This window comes from Salvelinus alpinus, chromosome 12 (genome assembly GCF_045679555.1).
Source record: "Salvelinus alpinus chromosome 12, SLU_Salpinus.1, whole genome shotgun sequence".
Lineage (NCBI taxonomy): Eukaryota > Metazoa > Chordata > Actinopteri > Salmoniformes > Salmonidae > Salvelinus > Salvelinus alpinus.
The window spans coordinates 58,542,548-58,560,665 of NC_092097.1; the positions used below are offsets into that span (position 1 = coordinate 58,542,548).

Below are 18,118 nucleotides of genomic sequence, written 5' to 3' on the forward strand. Positions count from 1 at the left end.
GTATATACAGAGCAGAGGCGACTCTGGGATGCTGGCCGGTAGTGTATATACAGAGCAGAGGCGACTCTGGGATGCTGGCCGGTAGTGTATATACAGAGCAGAGGCGACTCTGGGATGCTGGCCGGTAGTGTATATACAGAGCAGAGGCGACTCTGGGATGCTGGCCGGTAGTGTATATACAGAGCAGAGGCGACTCTGGGATGCTGGCCGGTAGTGTATATACAGAGCAGAGGCGACTCTGGGATGCTGGCCGGTAGTGTATATACAGAGCAGAGGCGACTCTGGGATGCTGGCCGGTAGTGTATATACAGAGCAGAGGCGACTCTGGGATGCTGGCCGGTAGTGTATATACAGAGCAGAGGCGACTCTGGGATGCTGGCCGGTAGTGTATATACAGAGCAGAGGCGACTCTGGGATGCTGGCCGGTAGTGTATATACAGAGCAGAGGCGACTCTGGGATGCTGGCCGGTAGTGTATATACAGAGCAGAGGCGACTCTGGGATGCTGGCCGGTAGTGTATATACAGAGCAGAGGCGACTCTGGGATGCTGGCCGGTAGTGTATATACAGAGCAGAGGCGACTCTGGGATGCTGGCCGGTAGTGTATATACAGAGCAGAGGCGACTCTGGGATGCTGGCCGGTAGTGTATATACAGAGCAGAGGCGACTCTGGGATGCTGGCCGGTAGTGTATATACAGAGCAGAGGCGACTCTGGGATGCTGGCCGGTAGTGTATATACAGAGCAGAGGCGACTCTGGGATGCTGGCCGGTAGTGTATATACAGAGCAGAGGCGACTCTGGGATGCTGGCCGGTAGTGTATATACAGAGCAGAGGCGACTCTGGGATGCTGGCCGGTAGTGTATATACAGAGCAGAGGCGACTCTGGGATGCTGGCCGGTAGTGTATATACAGAGCAGAGGCGACTCTGGGATGCTGGCCGGTAGTGTATATACAGAGCAGAGGCGACTCTGGGATGCTGGCCGGTAGTGTATATACAGAGCAGAGGCGACTCTGGGATGCTGGCCGGTAGTGTATATACAGAGCAGAGGCGACTCTGGGATGCTGGCCGGTAGTGTATATACAGAGCAGAGGCGACTCTGGGATGCTGGCCGGTAGTGTATATACAGAGCAGAGGCGACTCTGGGATGCTGGCCGGTAGTGTATATACAGAGCAGAGGCGACTCTGGGATGCTGGCCGGTAGTGTATATACAGAGCAGAGGCGACTCTGGGATGCTGGCCGGTAGTGTATATACAGAGCAGAGGCGACTCTGGGATGCTGGCCGGTAGTGTATATACAGAGCAGAGGCGACTCTGGGATGCTGGCCGGTAGTGTATATACAGAGCAGAGGCGACTCTGGGATGCTGGCCGGTAGTGTATATACAGAGCAGAGGCGACTCTGGGATGCTGGCCGGTAGTGTATATACAGAGCAGAGGCGACTCTGGGATGCTGGCCGGTAGTGTATATACAGAGCAGACACTGGGATGCTGGCCGGTAGTGTATATACAGAGCAGAGGCGACTCTGGGATGCTGGCCGGTAGTGTATATACAGAGCAGAGGCGACTCTGGGATGCTGGCCGGTAGTGTATATACAGAGCAGACTCTGGGATGCTGGCCGGTAGTGTATATACAGAGCAGACTCTGGGATGCTGGCCGGTAGTGTATATACAGAGCAGAGCAGACTCTGGGATGCTGGCCGGTAGTTTATATACAGAGGCGACTCTGGGATGCTGGCCGGTAGTGTATATACAGAGCAGACTCTGGGATGCTGGCCGGTAGTGTATATACAGAGCAGACTCTGGGATGCTGGCCGGTAGTGTATATACAGAGCAGAGCAGACTCTGGGATGCTGGCCGGTAGTTTATATACAGAGGCGACTCTGGGATGCTGGCCGGTAGTGTATATACAGAGCAGACTCTGGGATGCTGGCCGGTAGTGTATATACAGAGCAGACTCTGGGATGCTGGCCGGTAGTGTATATACAGAGCAGACTCTGGGATGCTGGCCGGTAGTGTATATACAGAGCAGATTCTGGGATGCTGGCCGGTAGTGTATATACAGAGCAGACTCTGGGATGCTGGTCGGTAGTGTATATACAGAGCAGAGCAGACTCTGGGATGCTGGCCGGTAGTTTATATACAGAGGCGACTCTGGGAGGCTGGCCGGTAGTGTATATACAGAGCAGACTCTGGGATGCTGGCCGGTAGTGTATATACAGAGCAGACTCTGGGATGCTGGCCGGTAGTGTATATACAGAGCAGACTCTGGGATGCTGGCCGGTAGTGTATATACAGAGCAGACTCTGGGATGCTGGCCGGTAGTGTATATACAGAGCAGACTCTGGGATGCTGGCCGGTAGTGTATATACAGAGCAGAGCAGACTCTGGGATGCTGGCCGGTAGTGTATATACAGAGCAGAGCAGACTCTGGGATGCTGGCCGGTAGTGTATATACAGAGCAGACTCTGGGATGCTGGCCGGTAGTGTATATACAGAGGCGACTCTGGGATGCTGGCCGGTAGTGTATATACAGAGCAGAGCAGACTCTGGGATGCTGGCCGGTAGTGTATATACAGAGCAGAGCAGACTCTGGGATGCTGTCCGGTAGTTTATATACAGAGGCGACTCTGGGATGCTGGCCGGTAGTGTATATACAGAGCAGACTCTGGGATGCTGGCCGGTAGTGTATATACAGAGCAGACTCTGGGATGCTGGCCGGTAGTGTATATACAGAGCAGACTCTGGGATGCTGGCCGGTAGTGTATATACAGAGCAGACTCTGGGATGCTGGCCGGTAGTGTATATACAGAGCAGACTCTGGGATGCTGGCCGGTAGTGTATATACAGAGCAGAGCAGACTCTGGGATGCTGGCTGGTAGTTTATATACAGAGGCGACTCTGGGATGCTGGCCGGTAGTGTATATACAGAGCAGACTCTGGGATGCTGGCCGGTAGTGTATATACAGAGCAGACTCTGGGATGCTGGCCGGTAGTGTATATACAGAGCAGAGCAGACTCTGGGATGCTGGCCGGTAGTGTATATACAGAGCAGAGCAGACTCTGGGATGCTGGCCGGTAGTGTATATACAGAGCAGACTCTGGGATGCTGGCCGGTAGTGTATATACAGAGCAGAGCAGACTCTGGGATGCTGGCCGGTAGTGTATATACAGAGCAGAGCAGACTCTGGGATGCTGGCCGGTAGTGTATATACAGAGCAGAGCAGACTCTGGGATGCTGGCCGGTAGTGTATATACAGAGCAGACTCTGGGATGCTGGCCGGTAGTGTATATACAGAGCAGACTCTGGGATGCTGGCCGGTAGTGTATATACAGAGCAGACTCTGGGATGCTGGCCGGTAGTGTATATACAGAGCAGAGCAGACTCTGGGATGCTGGCCGGTAGTGTATATACAGAGCAGAGCAGACTCTGGGATGCTGGCCGGTAGTTTATATACAGAGGCGACTCTGGGATGCTGGCCGGTAGTGTATATACAGAGCAGACTCTGGGATGCTGGCCGGTAGTGTATATACAGAGCAGACTCTGGGATGCTGGCCGGTAGTGTATATACAGAGCAGACTCTGGGATGCTGGCCGGTAGTGTATATACAGAGCAGACTCTGGGATGCTGGCCGGTAGTGTATATACAGAGCAGACTCTGGGATGCTGGCCGGTAGTGTATATACAGAGCAGAGCAGACTCTGGGATGCTGGCCGGTAGGTTATATACAGAGGCGACTCTGGGATGCTGGCCGGTAGTGTATATACAGAGCAGACTCTGGGATGCTGGCCGGTAGTGTATATACAGAGCAGACTCTGGGATGCTGGCCGGTAGTGTATATACAGAGCAGACTCTGGGATGCTGGCCGGTAGTGTATATACAGAGCAGACTCTGGGATGCTGGCCGGTAGTGTATATACAGAGCAGACTCTGGGATGCTGGCCGGTAGTGTATATACAGAGCAGAGCAGACTCTGGGATGCTGGCCGGTAGTGTATATACAGAGCAGAGCAGACTCTGGGATGCTGGCCGGTAGTGTATATACAGAGCAGAGGCGACTCTGGGATGCTGGCCGGTAGTGTATATACAGAGCAGACTCTGGGATGCTGGCCGGTAGTGTATATACAGAGCAGACTCTGGGATGCTGGCCGGTAGTGTATATACAGAGCAGAGCAGACTCTGGGATGCTGGCCGGTAGTGTATATACAGAGCAGAGCAGACTCTGGGATGCTGGCCGGTAGTGTATATACAGAGCAGACTCTGGGATGCTGGCCGGTAGTGTATATACAGAGCAGACTCTGGGATGCTGGCCGGTAGTGTATATACAGAGCAGAGCAGACTCTGGGATGCTGGCCGGTAGTGTATATACAGAGCAGAGCAGACTCTGGGATGCTGGCCGGTAGTGTATATACAGAGCAGACTCTGGGATGCTGGCCGGTAGTGTATATACAGAGCAGAGCAGACTCTGGGATGCTGGCCGGTAGTGTATATACAGAGCAGAGCAGACTCTGGGATGCTGGCCGGTAGTGTATATACAGAGCAGAGGCGACTCTGGGATGCTGGCCGGTAGTGTATATACAGAGCAGACTCTGGGATGCTGGCCGGTAGTGTATATACAGAGCAGACTCTGGGATGCTGGCCGGTAGTGTATATACAGAGCAGAGCAGACTCTGGGATGCTGGCCGGTAGTGTATATACAGAGCAGAGCAGACTCTGGGATGCTGGCCGGTAGTGTATATACAGAGCAGAGCAGACTCTGGGATGCTGGCCGGTAGTGTATATACAGAGCAGACTCTGGGATGCTGGCCGGTAGTGTATATACAGAGCAGAGCAGACTCTGGGATGCTGGCCGGTAGTGTATATACAGAGCAGACTCTGGGATGCTGGCCGGTAGTGTATATACAGAGCAGAGCAGACTCTGGGATGCTGGCCGGTAGTGTATATACAGAGCAGAGCAGACTCTGGGATGCTGGCCGGTAGTGTATATACAGAGCAGAGCAGACTCTGGGATGCTGGCCGGTAGTGTATATACAGAGCAGACTCTGGGATGCTGGCCGGTAGTGTATATACAGAGCAGACTCTGGGATGCTGGCCGGTAGTGTATATACAGAGCAGAGCAGACTCTGGGATGCTGGCCGGTAGTGTATATACAGAGCAGAGCAGACTCTGGGATGCTGGCCGGTAGTGTATATACAGAGCAGAGCAGACTCTGGGATGCTGGCCGGTAGTGTATATACAGAGCAGACTCTGGGATGCTGGCCGGTAGTGTATATACAGAGCAGACTCTGGGATGCTGGCCGGTAGTGTATATACAGAGCAGACTCTGGGATGCTGGCCGGTAGTGTATATACAGAGCAGAGCAGACTCTGGGTTGCTGGCCGGTAGTGTATATACAGAGCAGAGCAGACTCTGGGATGCTGGCCGGTAGTGTATATACAGAGCAGACTCTGGGATGCTGGCCGGTAGTGTATATACAGAGCAGAATCTGGGATGCTGGCCGGTAGTGTATATACAGAGCAGAGCAGACTCTGGGATGCTGGCCGGTAGTGTATATACAGAGCAGAGCAGAATCTGGGATGCTGGCCGGTAGTGTATATACAGAGCAGAGCAGACTCTGGGATGCTGGCCGGTAGTGTATATACAGAGCAGACTCTGGGATGCTGGCCGGTAGTGTATATACAGAGCAGACTCTGGGATGCTGGCCGGTAGTGTATATACAGAGCAGACTCTGGGATGCTGGCCGGTAGTGTATATACAGAGCAGAGCAGACTCTGGGATGCTGGCCGGTAGTGTATATACAGAGCAGAGCAGACTCTGGGATGCTGGCCGGTAGTGTATATACAGAGCAGACTCTGGGATGCTGGCCGGTAGTGTATATACAGAGCAGACTCTGGGATGCTGGCCGGTAGTGTATATACAGAGCAGAGCAGACTCTGGGATGCTGGCGGGTAGTGTATATACAGAGCAGAGCAGACTCTGGGATGCTGGCCGGTAGTGTATATACAGAGCAGAGGGATGCTGGCCGGTAGTGTATATACAGAGCAGAGGGATGCTGGCCGATAGTGTATATACAGAGCAGACTCTGGGATGCTGGCCGGTAGTGTATATACAGAGCAGAGGGATGCTGGCCGGTAGTGTATATACAGAGCAGAGGGATGCTGGCCGGTAGTGTATATACAGAGCAGAGGGATGCTGGCCGGTAGTGTATATACAGAGCAGAGGGATGCTGGCCGGTAGTGTATATACAGAGCAGAGGGATGCTGGCCGGTAGTGTATATACAGAGCAGAGGGATGCTGGCCGGTAGTGTATATACAGAGCAGAGGGATGCTGGCCGGTAGTTTATATACAGAGCAGAGGGATGCTGGCCGGTAGTGTATATACAGAGCAGAGGGATGCTGGCCGGTAGTGTATATACAGAGCAGAGGGATGCTGGCCGGTAGTGTATATACAGAGCAGAGGGATGCTGGCCGGTAGTTTATATACAGAGCAGAGGGATGCTGGCCGGCAGTGTATATACAGAGCAGAGGGATGCTGGCCGGTAGTGTATATACAGAGCAGAGGGATGCTGGTTGGTAGTGTATATACAGAGCAGAGGGATGCTGGTTGGTAGTGTATATACAGAGCAGAGGGATGCTGGCCGGTAGTGTATATACAGAGCAGAGGGATGCTGGTTGGTAGTGTATATACAGAGCAGAGGGATGCTGGCCGGTAGTGTATATACAGAGCAGAGGGATGCTGGCCGGTAGTGTATATACAGAGCAGAGGGATGCTGGTTGGTAGTGTATATACAGAGCAGAGGGATGCTGGCCGGTAGTGTATATACAGAGCAGAGGGATGCTGGTTGGTAGTGTATATACAGAGCAGAGGGATGCTGGTTGGTAGTGTATATACAGAGCAGAGGGATGCTGGCCGGTAGTGTATATACAGAGCAGAGGGATGCTGGCCGGTAGTGTATATACAGAGCAGAGGGATGCTGGCCGGTAGTGTATATACCGAGCAGAGGGATGCTGGTTGGTAGTGTATATACAGAGCAGAGGGATGCTGGCCGGTAGTGTATATACAGAGCAGAGGGATGCTGGCCGGTAGTGTATATACAGAGCAGAGGGATGCTGGTTGGTAGTGTATATACAGAGCAGAGGGATGCTGGTTGGTAGTGTATATACAGAGCAGAGGGATGCTGGTTGGTAGTGTATATACAGAGCAGAGGGATGCTGGTTGGTAGTGTATATACAGAGCAGAGGGATGCTGGCCGGTAGTGTATATACAGAGCAGAGGGATGCTGGTTGGTAGTGTATATACAGAGCAGAGGGATGCTGGTTGGTAGTGTATATACAGAGCAGAGTGATGCTGGCCGGTAGTGTATATACAGAGCAGAGGGATGCTGGCCGGTAGTGTATATACAGAGCAGAGGGATGCTGGCCGGTAGTGTATATACAGAGCAGAGGGATGCTGGCCGGTAGTGTATATACAGAGCAGAGGGATGCTGGCCGGTAGTGTATATACAGAGCAGAGGGATGCTGGCCGGTAGTGTATATACAGAGCAGAGGGATGCTGGTTGGTAGTGTATATACAGAGCAGAGGGATGCTGGTTGGTAGTGTATATACAGAGCAGAGGGATGCTGGTTGGTAGTGTATATACAGAGCAGAGGGATGCTGGTTGGTAGTGTATATACAGAGCAGAGGGATGCTGGTTGGTAGTGTATATACAGAGCAGAGGGATGCTGGTTGGTAGTGTATATACAGAGCAGAGGGATGCTGGTTGGTAGTGTATATACAGAGCAGAGGGAAAGTATTCAGACTCCTTGACTTCCAAACGTTGTTACGTTACACCCTTTATTCTAAAATAGATTCAAATGTGTTTTTTTCCTCATCAATCTACACACATTGTTTTTTATTTAACCTTAATTTAACTAGGCAAGTCAGTTAAGAACAAATTCTTATTTACAATGACGGCCTATCCCGGCCAAACTCGGACAATTGTGCGCCGCCCATTCACGGCCGGTTGTGATACAGTCTGGATTTGAACCAGGTTGCCTGTCGTGACCCCTCTTGCACTAAGATACTGTGTCTTAGACCACTGCGCCACTTGGGAGCAGTACCACATAAGTACAAATAAAAAACAGGCTTTTAGACATTTTTCCAAATGTATAAAACAATTTAAACAGAAATTTAACATTTACATAAGAATTCAGACCCTTTACTCAGTACTTTGTTGAAGCACCTTTTGCAGTGATTACAGCCTCAAGTCTTCTTGGGTATGACACTACAAGCTTGGCACACCTGTATTTGGGCAGTTTCTCCCATTCTTCTCTGCAGATCCTCTCAAGCTCTGTTAGGTTGGATGGGGAGTGTTGCTGCACAGCTATTTTCAGGTCTCTCCAGAGATGTTCGATCGGGTTCAAGTCCGGGCTCTGGCTGGGCCACTGAAGGACATTCAGAGACTTGTCCCGAAGTCACTCCTATGTTTTCTTGGCTGTGTGCTTTGGGTCGTTGTCCTGTTGGAAGGTGAACCTTCGCCCCCATCTTGAGGTACGGAGCGCTTTCATCAAGGATCTCTCTGTACTTTGCTCTGTTCATCTTTCCCTCGATCCTGACTAGTCTCCCGGTCTCTGCCGCTGAAAAACAACCCTACAGTATGATGCTGCCACCACCATGCTTCACCGTAGGCATGGTGCCAGGCTTCCTCCAGACGTGACGCTTGGCATTCATGCCAAAGAGTTCAATTTTGGTTTCATCAGACTAGAGAATCTTGTTTCTCATGGTCTGAGAGTCCTTTAGGTGCTTTTTGGCAAAGTCCAAGCGGGCTGTCATGTGCCTTTTACTGAGGAGTGGCATCCGTCTGGCCACTCTACCATAAAGGCCTAATTGATGGAGTTCTGCAGAGATTGTTGTCCTTCTGGAAGGTTCTCCCATCTCCACAGAATAACTATGGAGCTCTGTCAGAGTGACCATCGGGTTCTTGATCACCTCCCTGACCAAGGCCCTTCTCCCCCGATTACTTCTTCCATTTAAGAATGATGGAGGCCACTGTGTTCTTGCGGACCTTCAATGCTGCAGACAATTTTTGGTACTCTTTCCCAGTTCTGTGCCTCGACATAATCTTGTGTCAGAGCTCTACAGACAATTCCTTTGACCTTATGGCATGATTTTTGCTTTGACATGTACCGTCAACTGTGGGACCTTATACAGAGAGGTGCCTCTCCAAATCATGTCCAGTCAATTGAATTTACCACAGGTTGACTCCAATCAAGTTGTAGAAACATATCATGGATGATCAATGGAAACAGGATGCACCTGAGCTCAATTTCAAGTCTCATAGCAAAGGGTCTGAATACTTATGTAAATAAGGTATTTATGTTTTTTATTCTTAATACATTTGCAAAAATGACTAAAAACCTGTTTTCGCTTTGTCATTATGGTGTGTAGATGGTGTGTAGATTCATGAGATGTTTTATTTATTTAATCAATTTTAGAATACGGCTGTAATTTAACAAAATGTGGAAAAGGTCAAGAGGTCTGAATACTTTCCGAATGCACTGTATTTACAGTGCCTTCAGAAAGTATTCATACACCTTGAAGTAATCCACATTTTGTTGTGTTACAGCCTGAATTCAAAATGGATTAAATGTATTTGTTTTCTCACCCATCTACACACAATAACCCATAATGACAAAGTGAAAACATGGTTTTTGAAATGTTTGCAAATTTATTGAAAATTAAATACAGAAATATATAATTTAAATCATTTAAGTATTCACACCCTTTAGTCAATACTCTGTAGAATCACCTTTGGCAGTGAATACAGCAGTGTCTCTAAGAACTGTACACACCTGGATTGTACTGGTACTCCTTGTACATAGCCTCATTACTACCTCGTACCCCTGCACATTAATTCAGTACTGGTACTCCTTGTATATAGCCTCATTACTACCTCGTACCCCTGCACATTGACTCAGTACTGGTACTCCTTGTATATAGCCCCATTACTACCTCGTACCCCTGCACATTGACTCAGTACTGGTACTCCTTGTATATAGCCTCATTACTACCTCGTACCCCTGCACATTGACTCAGTACTGGTACTCCTTGTATATAGCCTCATTACTACCTCGTACCCCTGCACATTGACTCAGTACCGGTACTTTTTGTATATAGCCTCATTATTGGTTTTACTGTGTTACTATTTCCTTTTTATTTTGCAAATATATATATTTTTTTTTAACTCTGCATTGTTCGGAATGGGCTTGTAAGTAAGTATTTCACTGTAAGGTCTACACCTGTTGTATTCGGCGCATGTGATCAATAAAATTTGATTTGATTTCTTAACACACTCAAACTGGTGCGCCTGGCACTTACTACCATACCCCGTTCAAAGTAACTTAAATCTGTTGTCTTGCTCATTTACCCTCTGAATGGCAGAAACACACAATCCATGTCTCAGTTGTCTCCAGGTTTAACAATCCTTCAACCCATCTCCTCTCCTTCCTCTACACTGATTGAAGTGACACCAATAAGGGATCATAGCATTCACCTGGTCACTCTATGTCATGGAAAGTGCAGGTGTTCCTAATGTTTTGTACACTCAGTGTATATAACATATATTCAACCTATAGATAACACAAAACAATGTACGTACTCTTTCTGTCTCCAGCATCTGTAGTTCTGTCTCCAGCATCTGTAGTTCTGTCTGTAGCAGCTCTGCCTCCTCAGCTTTCTGTTGTAACACCTGGACCAGAGTGTCCTTCATCTGGAATATACATACATTTTACATTACATAGTGTACTAATAGCTTACTAAGCACCTAGTAGAACAGCTCCTATACTACATGGCCAGGTCTGACCCAATCATGTCAAATAAAGTCTATGGTCCCACCTCACATGCAACCTAGAGTACCTACAGTATAATGCAAAACAGTACAGTACATGTCAACAACCTACAGTATAGTACAGTACAAGTCAACAACCTACAGTATAGTACAGTACAGTACAGTACATGTCAACAGCCTACAGTATAGTAAAGTACAGTACAGTACATGTCAACAGCCTACAGTATAGTACAGTACAGTACAGTACATTTCAACAGACTACAGAAAAGTAAAGTACAGTACAGTACATGTCAACAACCTACAGTATATTACAGTACAGTACAGTGCATGTCAACAACCTACAGTATAGTATAGTACAGTACAGTACATGTCAACAACCTACAGTATATTACAGTACAGTACAGTACAGTACATGTCAACAGCCTACAGTATAGTAAAGTACAGTACATGTCAACAACCTACAGTATATTACAGTACAGTGCATGTCAACAACCTACAATATTTACATTTACATTTTAGTCATTTAGCAGACGCTCTTATCCAGAGCGACTTACAGTAGAGTGCATACATTTTATTACATATTTTTTTACATACTGAGACAAGGATATCCCTACCGGCCAAACCCTCCCTAACCCGGACGACGCTATGCCAATTGTGCGTCGCCCCACGGATCTCCCGGTTGCGGCCGGCTGCGACAGAGCCTGGGCGCGAACCCAGAGACTCTGGTGGCGCAGCTAGCACTGCGATGCAGTGCCCTAGACCACTGCGCCACCCGGGAGACCCCAGTACCTACAGTATAGTACGTCAGCAACAAAACTTCCTGTTCAGACTTCTGTTTATGTTAACCAAAGATGTTTATAACTAACCCAAGATAGACCAGAGCCTGTCATTTCCAATGAGAGCAAATTAATCATAGCGGGCAGAACAAGCAAGACAGAGTCAAGCACGAGCTAGTGAGAGCCTATTGGTGCGTTCTAGCATTTATTTGCACATTTCCGTTAGGGAACGCCTACTCTGTCAAGTGCACCTGTGCAAAACTCAGTTTGTCCTTGCACTCCATCTAAACAACCCAATTTTTTGAAACATGTGCAATGAGTAAAGTCTACAAGACTCGGTTTGTTTACATTTTTTACATTTTAGTCATTTAGCAGTTGCTCTTATCCAAAGCGACTTACAGTTAGTGTGTTTATCATAAGATATACTATATATACACAAAGGTATGTGGACTCCTCATTCAAAGGATTTGATTCTGACCCACTCCAACTTGCATACCGCCCCAACAGATCCACAGATGATGCAGTCTCTATTGCACTCCCCCCCTTATCATCGACGGGGCTGCAGTGGAGCAGGTTGAGAGCTTCAAGTTCCTTGGTGTCCACATCACCAACAAACTAACATGGTCCAAGCACACCATGACAGTCGTGAAGCGGCACGACAAAACCTATTCCCCTTCAGGAGACTGAAAAGATTTGTCATGGGTCCTCAGATCCTTTAAAGGTTCTACAGCTGCACCATCGAGAGCATCCTGACTGGTTGCATCACTGGCTGCTATGGCAACAGCTCGGCCTCCGACCGCAAGGCACTACAGAAGGTGCACTACCTTGGCCCAGTACATCACTGGGGCCAAGCTTCCTGCCATCCAGGACCGCTATACCAGGTGTTGTCAGAGGAAGGCCCTAAAAATTGTCAAAGACTCCAGCCACCCTAGTCATAGACTGTTCTCTCTGCTACCACACGGCAAACGGTACCGAAGCCGTGTAGGTCCAAGAGGTCTAGGTCCAAGAGGCTTCTAAACAGCTTCTACCCCCAAGCCATAAGACTCCTGAACATCTAGTCAAATGGGTACCCAGACTATTTGCATTTCCCCCCCCCCTCCCCACCACTGCCACTCTCTGTTGTCATCTCTGCCTACATGTACATAGTACCTCAACTAACTGGTGCCCCCGCACATTGACTCTGTATCGGCACCCCCCTGTATATATTGTTAATTTTTACTGCTGCTCTTTAATTACTTGATGCTTTTATCTCTTATTCTTATCCATATTTTTTTAAACTGCACTGTTGGTTATGGGCTCGTAAGTAAGCATTTCACTGTAATGTCTACATCTGTTGTATTCGGCGCATGTGACTAATAAAATGTGATTTGATTTGATTGCCCCGTCTATAACTCTCTGCTCCCCCGTTTGATCCCTGTGTCAGCATTAATGTCGTTATGTGTTCTGGTCCAGACACTGTCCTGTTCCGTTCCATGTTCGTTGATAATTAAATGTTCACTCCCTGTGACCAAGAACACGATGGTCACTCTGACAGAGCTCCAGAGTTCCTCTGTGGAGATGGAAGAACCCTCCAGAAGGACAACCACCAATCAGGCCTTTATTGTAGAGTGGCCAGATGGAAGCCACTCCTCAGTAAAAGGCACATGACAGCCCTCTTGGAGTGTGCCAAAAGGCATCTAAATGACTCTCAGACCATGTGAATCAAGATTCTCTGGTCTGATGAAACCAAGATTGAACTCTTTGGCCTCAATGCCAAGCGTCACTCGGGAGGCCCATAGTTGACATAGTTAGCGTGCTATAGTTGACATCGTTAACTATGTCAATTGTAGCAGATTAACTATCTCATCTATAGCACGTTAACTATGTCAACTCTAGCAGATTAACTATGTAAACAATATCTCATGAACTATGTCAACTATAGCACATTAACTATGTCAACTATAGCGTGTTAACTATAGGACGTTAACTATAGCAAATTAACTATGTCAACTATAGCAGATTAAGGATGTCAATCATAGCACGTAAACTATGCCAATTCTAGCAGATTAACTATGTCATCTATATCACCTTAACTATGTCAACTATAGCAAATTAACTATGTCAACTATAGCAGATTAAGGATGTCAATCATAGCACGTAAACTATGCCAATTCTAGCAGATGAACTATGTCAACTATAGCATATGAACAATGTCAACTATAGCAGATTACCTATGTCCACTTCAGCACATGAACTATGTCAACTTTGTCAACTATAGCAGATTAACTATGTCAACTATAGCAGATTAAGGATGTCAATCATAGCACGTAAACTATGCCAATTCTAGCAGATTAACTATGTCAACTATAGCATATGAACAATGTCAACTATAGCATATTACCTATGTCCACTTCAGCACATGAACTATGTCAACTTTGTCAACTATAGCAGATTAACTATGTCATCTATATCACCTTAACTATGTCAACTATAGCACATTAACTATGTCAACTATAGCAGATTAAGGATGTCAATCATAGCACGTAAACTATGCCTTCTAGCAGATTAACTATGTCAACTATAGCAGATTAACTATGTCAACTATAGCAGATTAAGGATGTCAATCATAGCACGTAAACTATGCCTTCTAGCAGATTAACTATGTCAACTATAGCAGATTAACTATGTCAACTATAGCAGATTAAGGATGTCAATCATAGCACGTAAACTATGCCTTCTAGCAGATTAACTATGTCAACTATAGCAGATTAACTATGTCAACTATAGCAGATTAACTATCTCATCTATATCACTTTAACTATGTCAACTATAGCACATTAACTATGTCAACTTTGTCAACTATAGCAGATTAACTATGTAAACTTTGTCAACTATAGCATATTAACTATGTCATCTATATCACTTTAACTATGTCAACTATAGCACATTAACTATGTCAACTATAGCACATTAACTATGTCAACTTTGTCAACTACAGCAGATTAACTATGTCATCTATATCACTTTAACTATGTCAACTATAGCAGATTAACTATGTCATCTATATCACTTTAACTATGTCAACTCTAGCACATTAACTATTTCAAGTATAGCAGGTGACCTATGTCAATTATAGCAGGTGACCTATGTCAATTATAGCAGATTAGCTATGTCATCTATAGCAGATTAACTAAATCAACTATAGCAGATTAACTATGTCAACTATAGCACTGAACTTGTTCTTAAAAAGTGGTTACCACTCACAGCAGATGGTTAACAGAAACAGAAGTTTAGAGTTGTTGCCTGTAGGTACTATAGACCTCAGATATCAAATGTAGAGAATGCCTCATTCTCTCCAACATGTTGGATGAAAACTCCAACAGGCTCTAACCAGCAGGAATCATTCTGCTCTAGATAAGTGCTTTGAAGGGTGTTTCTGTGGTCAACACACACAGAGAACCAGCTGTGCTTCAGTCAGGGTGTCTCAGTTCACTACTGGCTGGGGTTAGGGATGGGGTTTAAGGCTCAGGCTGGGAGGCTGAAGCTGGGGAGCTGGGCTGAGGCTGGGTGGTTGGGAGCTGGGCTGAGGCTGGGTGGCTAAGAGCTGGTCTGGGGCTGGGTGTCTGGGAGCTGGGCTGAGGCTGGGTGACTAAGAGCTGGGCTGAAGATGTGTGGCTGAGAGCTGGTCTTAGGCTGGGAAGCTGGGAGCTGGGCTAAGGCTGGGTGGCTGAGAGCTGAGCTGAGGCTGGGTGGCTGAGAGCTGAGCTGAGTAACTGGGAGCTGGGCTGAGGCTGGGTGGCTGGGAGCTGAGCTGAGTAACTGGGAGCTGGGCTGAGGCTGGGTTGCTGGCTGGGAGCTGGGCTGAGGCTGGGTGGCTGGGAGCTGGGCTGAGTAACTGGGAGCTGGGCTGAGGCTGGGTGGCTGGGAGCTGAGCTGAGTAACTGGGAGCTGGGCTGAGGCTGGGTTGCTGGCTGGGAGCTGGGCTGAGGCTGGGTGGCTGGGAGCTGGGCTGAGTAACTGGGAGCTGGGCTGAGGCTGGGTTGCTAAGGGTATGCTGAGGCTGGGTGTCTGGGAGCTGGGCTGAGACTGGGTGGCTGGCTGGGAGCTGGGATGAAGCTGGGTGGCTGAGAGCTGGGATGAGGCTGGGTGGCTGGGAGCTGGGATGAAGCTGGGTGGCTGAGAGCTGGGATGAGGCTGGGTGGCTGAGAGCTGGGATGAAGCTGGGTGGCTGAGAGCTGGGATGAAGCTAGGTGGCTGAGAGCTGGGATGAGGCTGGGTGGCTGAGAGCTGGGATGAGGCTGGGTGGCTGAGAGCTGGGATGAAGCTGGGTGGCTGAGAGCTGGGATGAGGCTGGGTGGCTGGCTGGGAGCTGGGATGAAGCTGGGTGGCTGAGAGCTGGGATGAGGCTGGGTGGCTGAGAGCTGGGATGAAGCTGGGTGGCTGAGAGCTGGGATGAAGCTAGGTGGCTGAGAGCTGGGATGAGGCTGGGTGGCTGAGAGCTGGGATGAGGCTGGGTGGCTGAGAGCTGGGATGAAGCTGGGTGGCTGAGAGCTGGGATGAGGCTGGGTGACTGAGAGCTGGGATGTGGCTGGGTGGCAAGGAGCTGGGCTGAGGCTGGGTGACTGATAGCTGGGAGCTGGGATGAGGCTGGGTGGCTGGGGGCTGAGGCTGGGTTGCTATGGGTGGGCTGAGGCTGGGTGGCTGGGGGCTGTGCACGTGTGTGTGTGTGTGTGTGTGTGTGTACCTGGCCCATGTCCATCTGTAACTGTTGTGCCTGGGTCTCCTTCTGCTCCAACTTTTTATTCAGCCTCGTCACCTTCTCTAAGAGCTCTACCACCGCACTCCTCCTCTCCTCACTCCTCTCCTCCTCCTCCTCCTCCTCCTCTCCTCCTCTCCTGCTCTCCTCACTCCTCCTGGAACCACTGAAGTGGGACAGCAGTTTCTTCATAGCCTTGTCATCACAACTAAGGGACAGGAGAGACAGAGGCAGGTCAATTACATACAGGTTAGGGTTATGGTCCCCATTTTTCACATAAACACGTGTGTGTGAGAGGCTAATGCGTGTGGGTGTGTGTGTGCAAACCTATGTGTGAGTGCATGTGTCTATGCGTCTGTGTGTGTGCTTCTCTGTGTGTGTGTGTGTGTGTGTGTGTGTGTGTGTGTGTGTGTGTGTGTGTGTGTGTGTGTGTGTGTGTGTGTGTGTGTGTGTGTGTGTGTGTGTGTGTGTGTGTGTGTGTGTGTGTGTGTGTATTATCCTGTGTATGTGTGTGTGTACAGTGTACCTGTCTCCGCAGCAGGACAGTCTGGTGAGGATCCTCTTCACTTCGTCCACCTGTCTCTGTTGTTCACCTGTCCCCAACACACACATCAACATATAAATACACACATTCACATTTAACACATGTTCATGTGAAAAGCCAACACAAACATGCACACACACTAAACCTGTTCTCACCTGTCCACTTTTCCTCGTCGTCGTCTGATGCTGCCTGGCCTTCTACTGACCGGAACAACTGCTCCTGACCTGGAGGACAGAACACACACATTAACACACATAGACGTCAGAAAGACAAACAAACCCCTCGTGGTGTCTTACTGTTATCTGGAGTGGTCTCAGAGCGGCCGGTGGGGGACCGGCGGTCCTGTTGGTTGTCTAGGCAACACCTCTGGACTGGTCCGCAGGCTCCGCCCACCTGCTTATTTGCCCTTGTGCACCCTGAGAGCTGTAGGTTAGACACCTCCGACCTGGGAGAGAACAGTCAAAGAGATATAATATATATACAGAACAAAAATATAAATGCAACATGCAACAATTTCTAAGCTTTTACTGAGTTACAGTTCATATAAGGAAATCAGTCAATTGAAATAAATTCATTAGGCCCTAATCTATGGATTTCACATGACTGGGAATATTAATACGCATCTGTTGGTCACGGATAACTTTAAAAAGAGGTAGGGGCGAGGGATCAGAAAACCAGTCGGTATCTGGTGTGACCACCATTTGCCTCCTGCAGCGCGACACATCTCCTTCACATAAAGTTGATCAGGCTGTTGATTGTGGCCTGTGGAATGTTGTCCCACTCCTCTTCAATGGCTGTGAGAAGTTGCTGGAAGGTGGTGGGAACTGGAACACGCTGTCGTACACGTCGATCCAGAGCATCCCGAACGTGCTCAATGGGTGACATGTCTGGTGAGTATGTAGGCCATGGAAGAACTGGGACTTTTTCAGCCTCCAGGAATTGTGTACAGATCCTTGTGACATGGGTCCGTGCATTATCATGCCGAAACATGAGGCGATGGCGGCGGATGAATGGCACGACAATGGGTCTCAGGATCTTGTCACAATATGTCATTCAAATTGCCATCAATAAAATGCAATTGTGTTTGTTGTCCGTAGCTTATGCCTGCCCATACCATAACCACCATGAGGCACTCTGTTCACAACGTTGATATCAGCAAACCACTCGCGCACATGACGCCATACATGCTGTTTGCCATTTGCCCTGTACAGTTGAAACCGGGATTCATCCGTGAAGTACACA

At 48.5% G+C, this 18,118-nt stretch overlaps 1 protein-coding gene across 1 annotated transcript in view; it reads right to left on the reverse strand.

Moving 5' to 3' along the window:
- The window catches only part of efcc1 (EF-hand and coiled-coil domain containing 1), a 50,692-nt gene that overhangs the window by 18,081 nt on the left and 14,493 nt on the right, over positions 1 to 18,118 (reverse strand). Inside the window, exons 3-7 of the mRNA XM_071336956.1 lie at positions 17,173 to 17,321; positions 17,032 to 17,100; positions 16,859 to 16,925; positions 16,321 to 16,540; positions 10,633 to 10,743 (exon numbers count right to left, since the gene is read on the reverse strand). Coding sequence (XP_071193057.1) covers positions 10,633 to 10,743; positions 16,321 to 16,540; positions 16,859 to 16,925; positions 17,032 to 17,100; positions 17,173 to 17,321 — 616 coding nt within the window. The remainder of the gene's footprint in view (positions 1 to 10,632; positions 10,744 to 16,320; positions 16,541 to 16,858; positions 16,926 to 17,031; positions 17,101 to 17,172; positions 17,322 to 18,118) is intronic.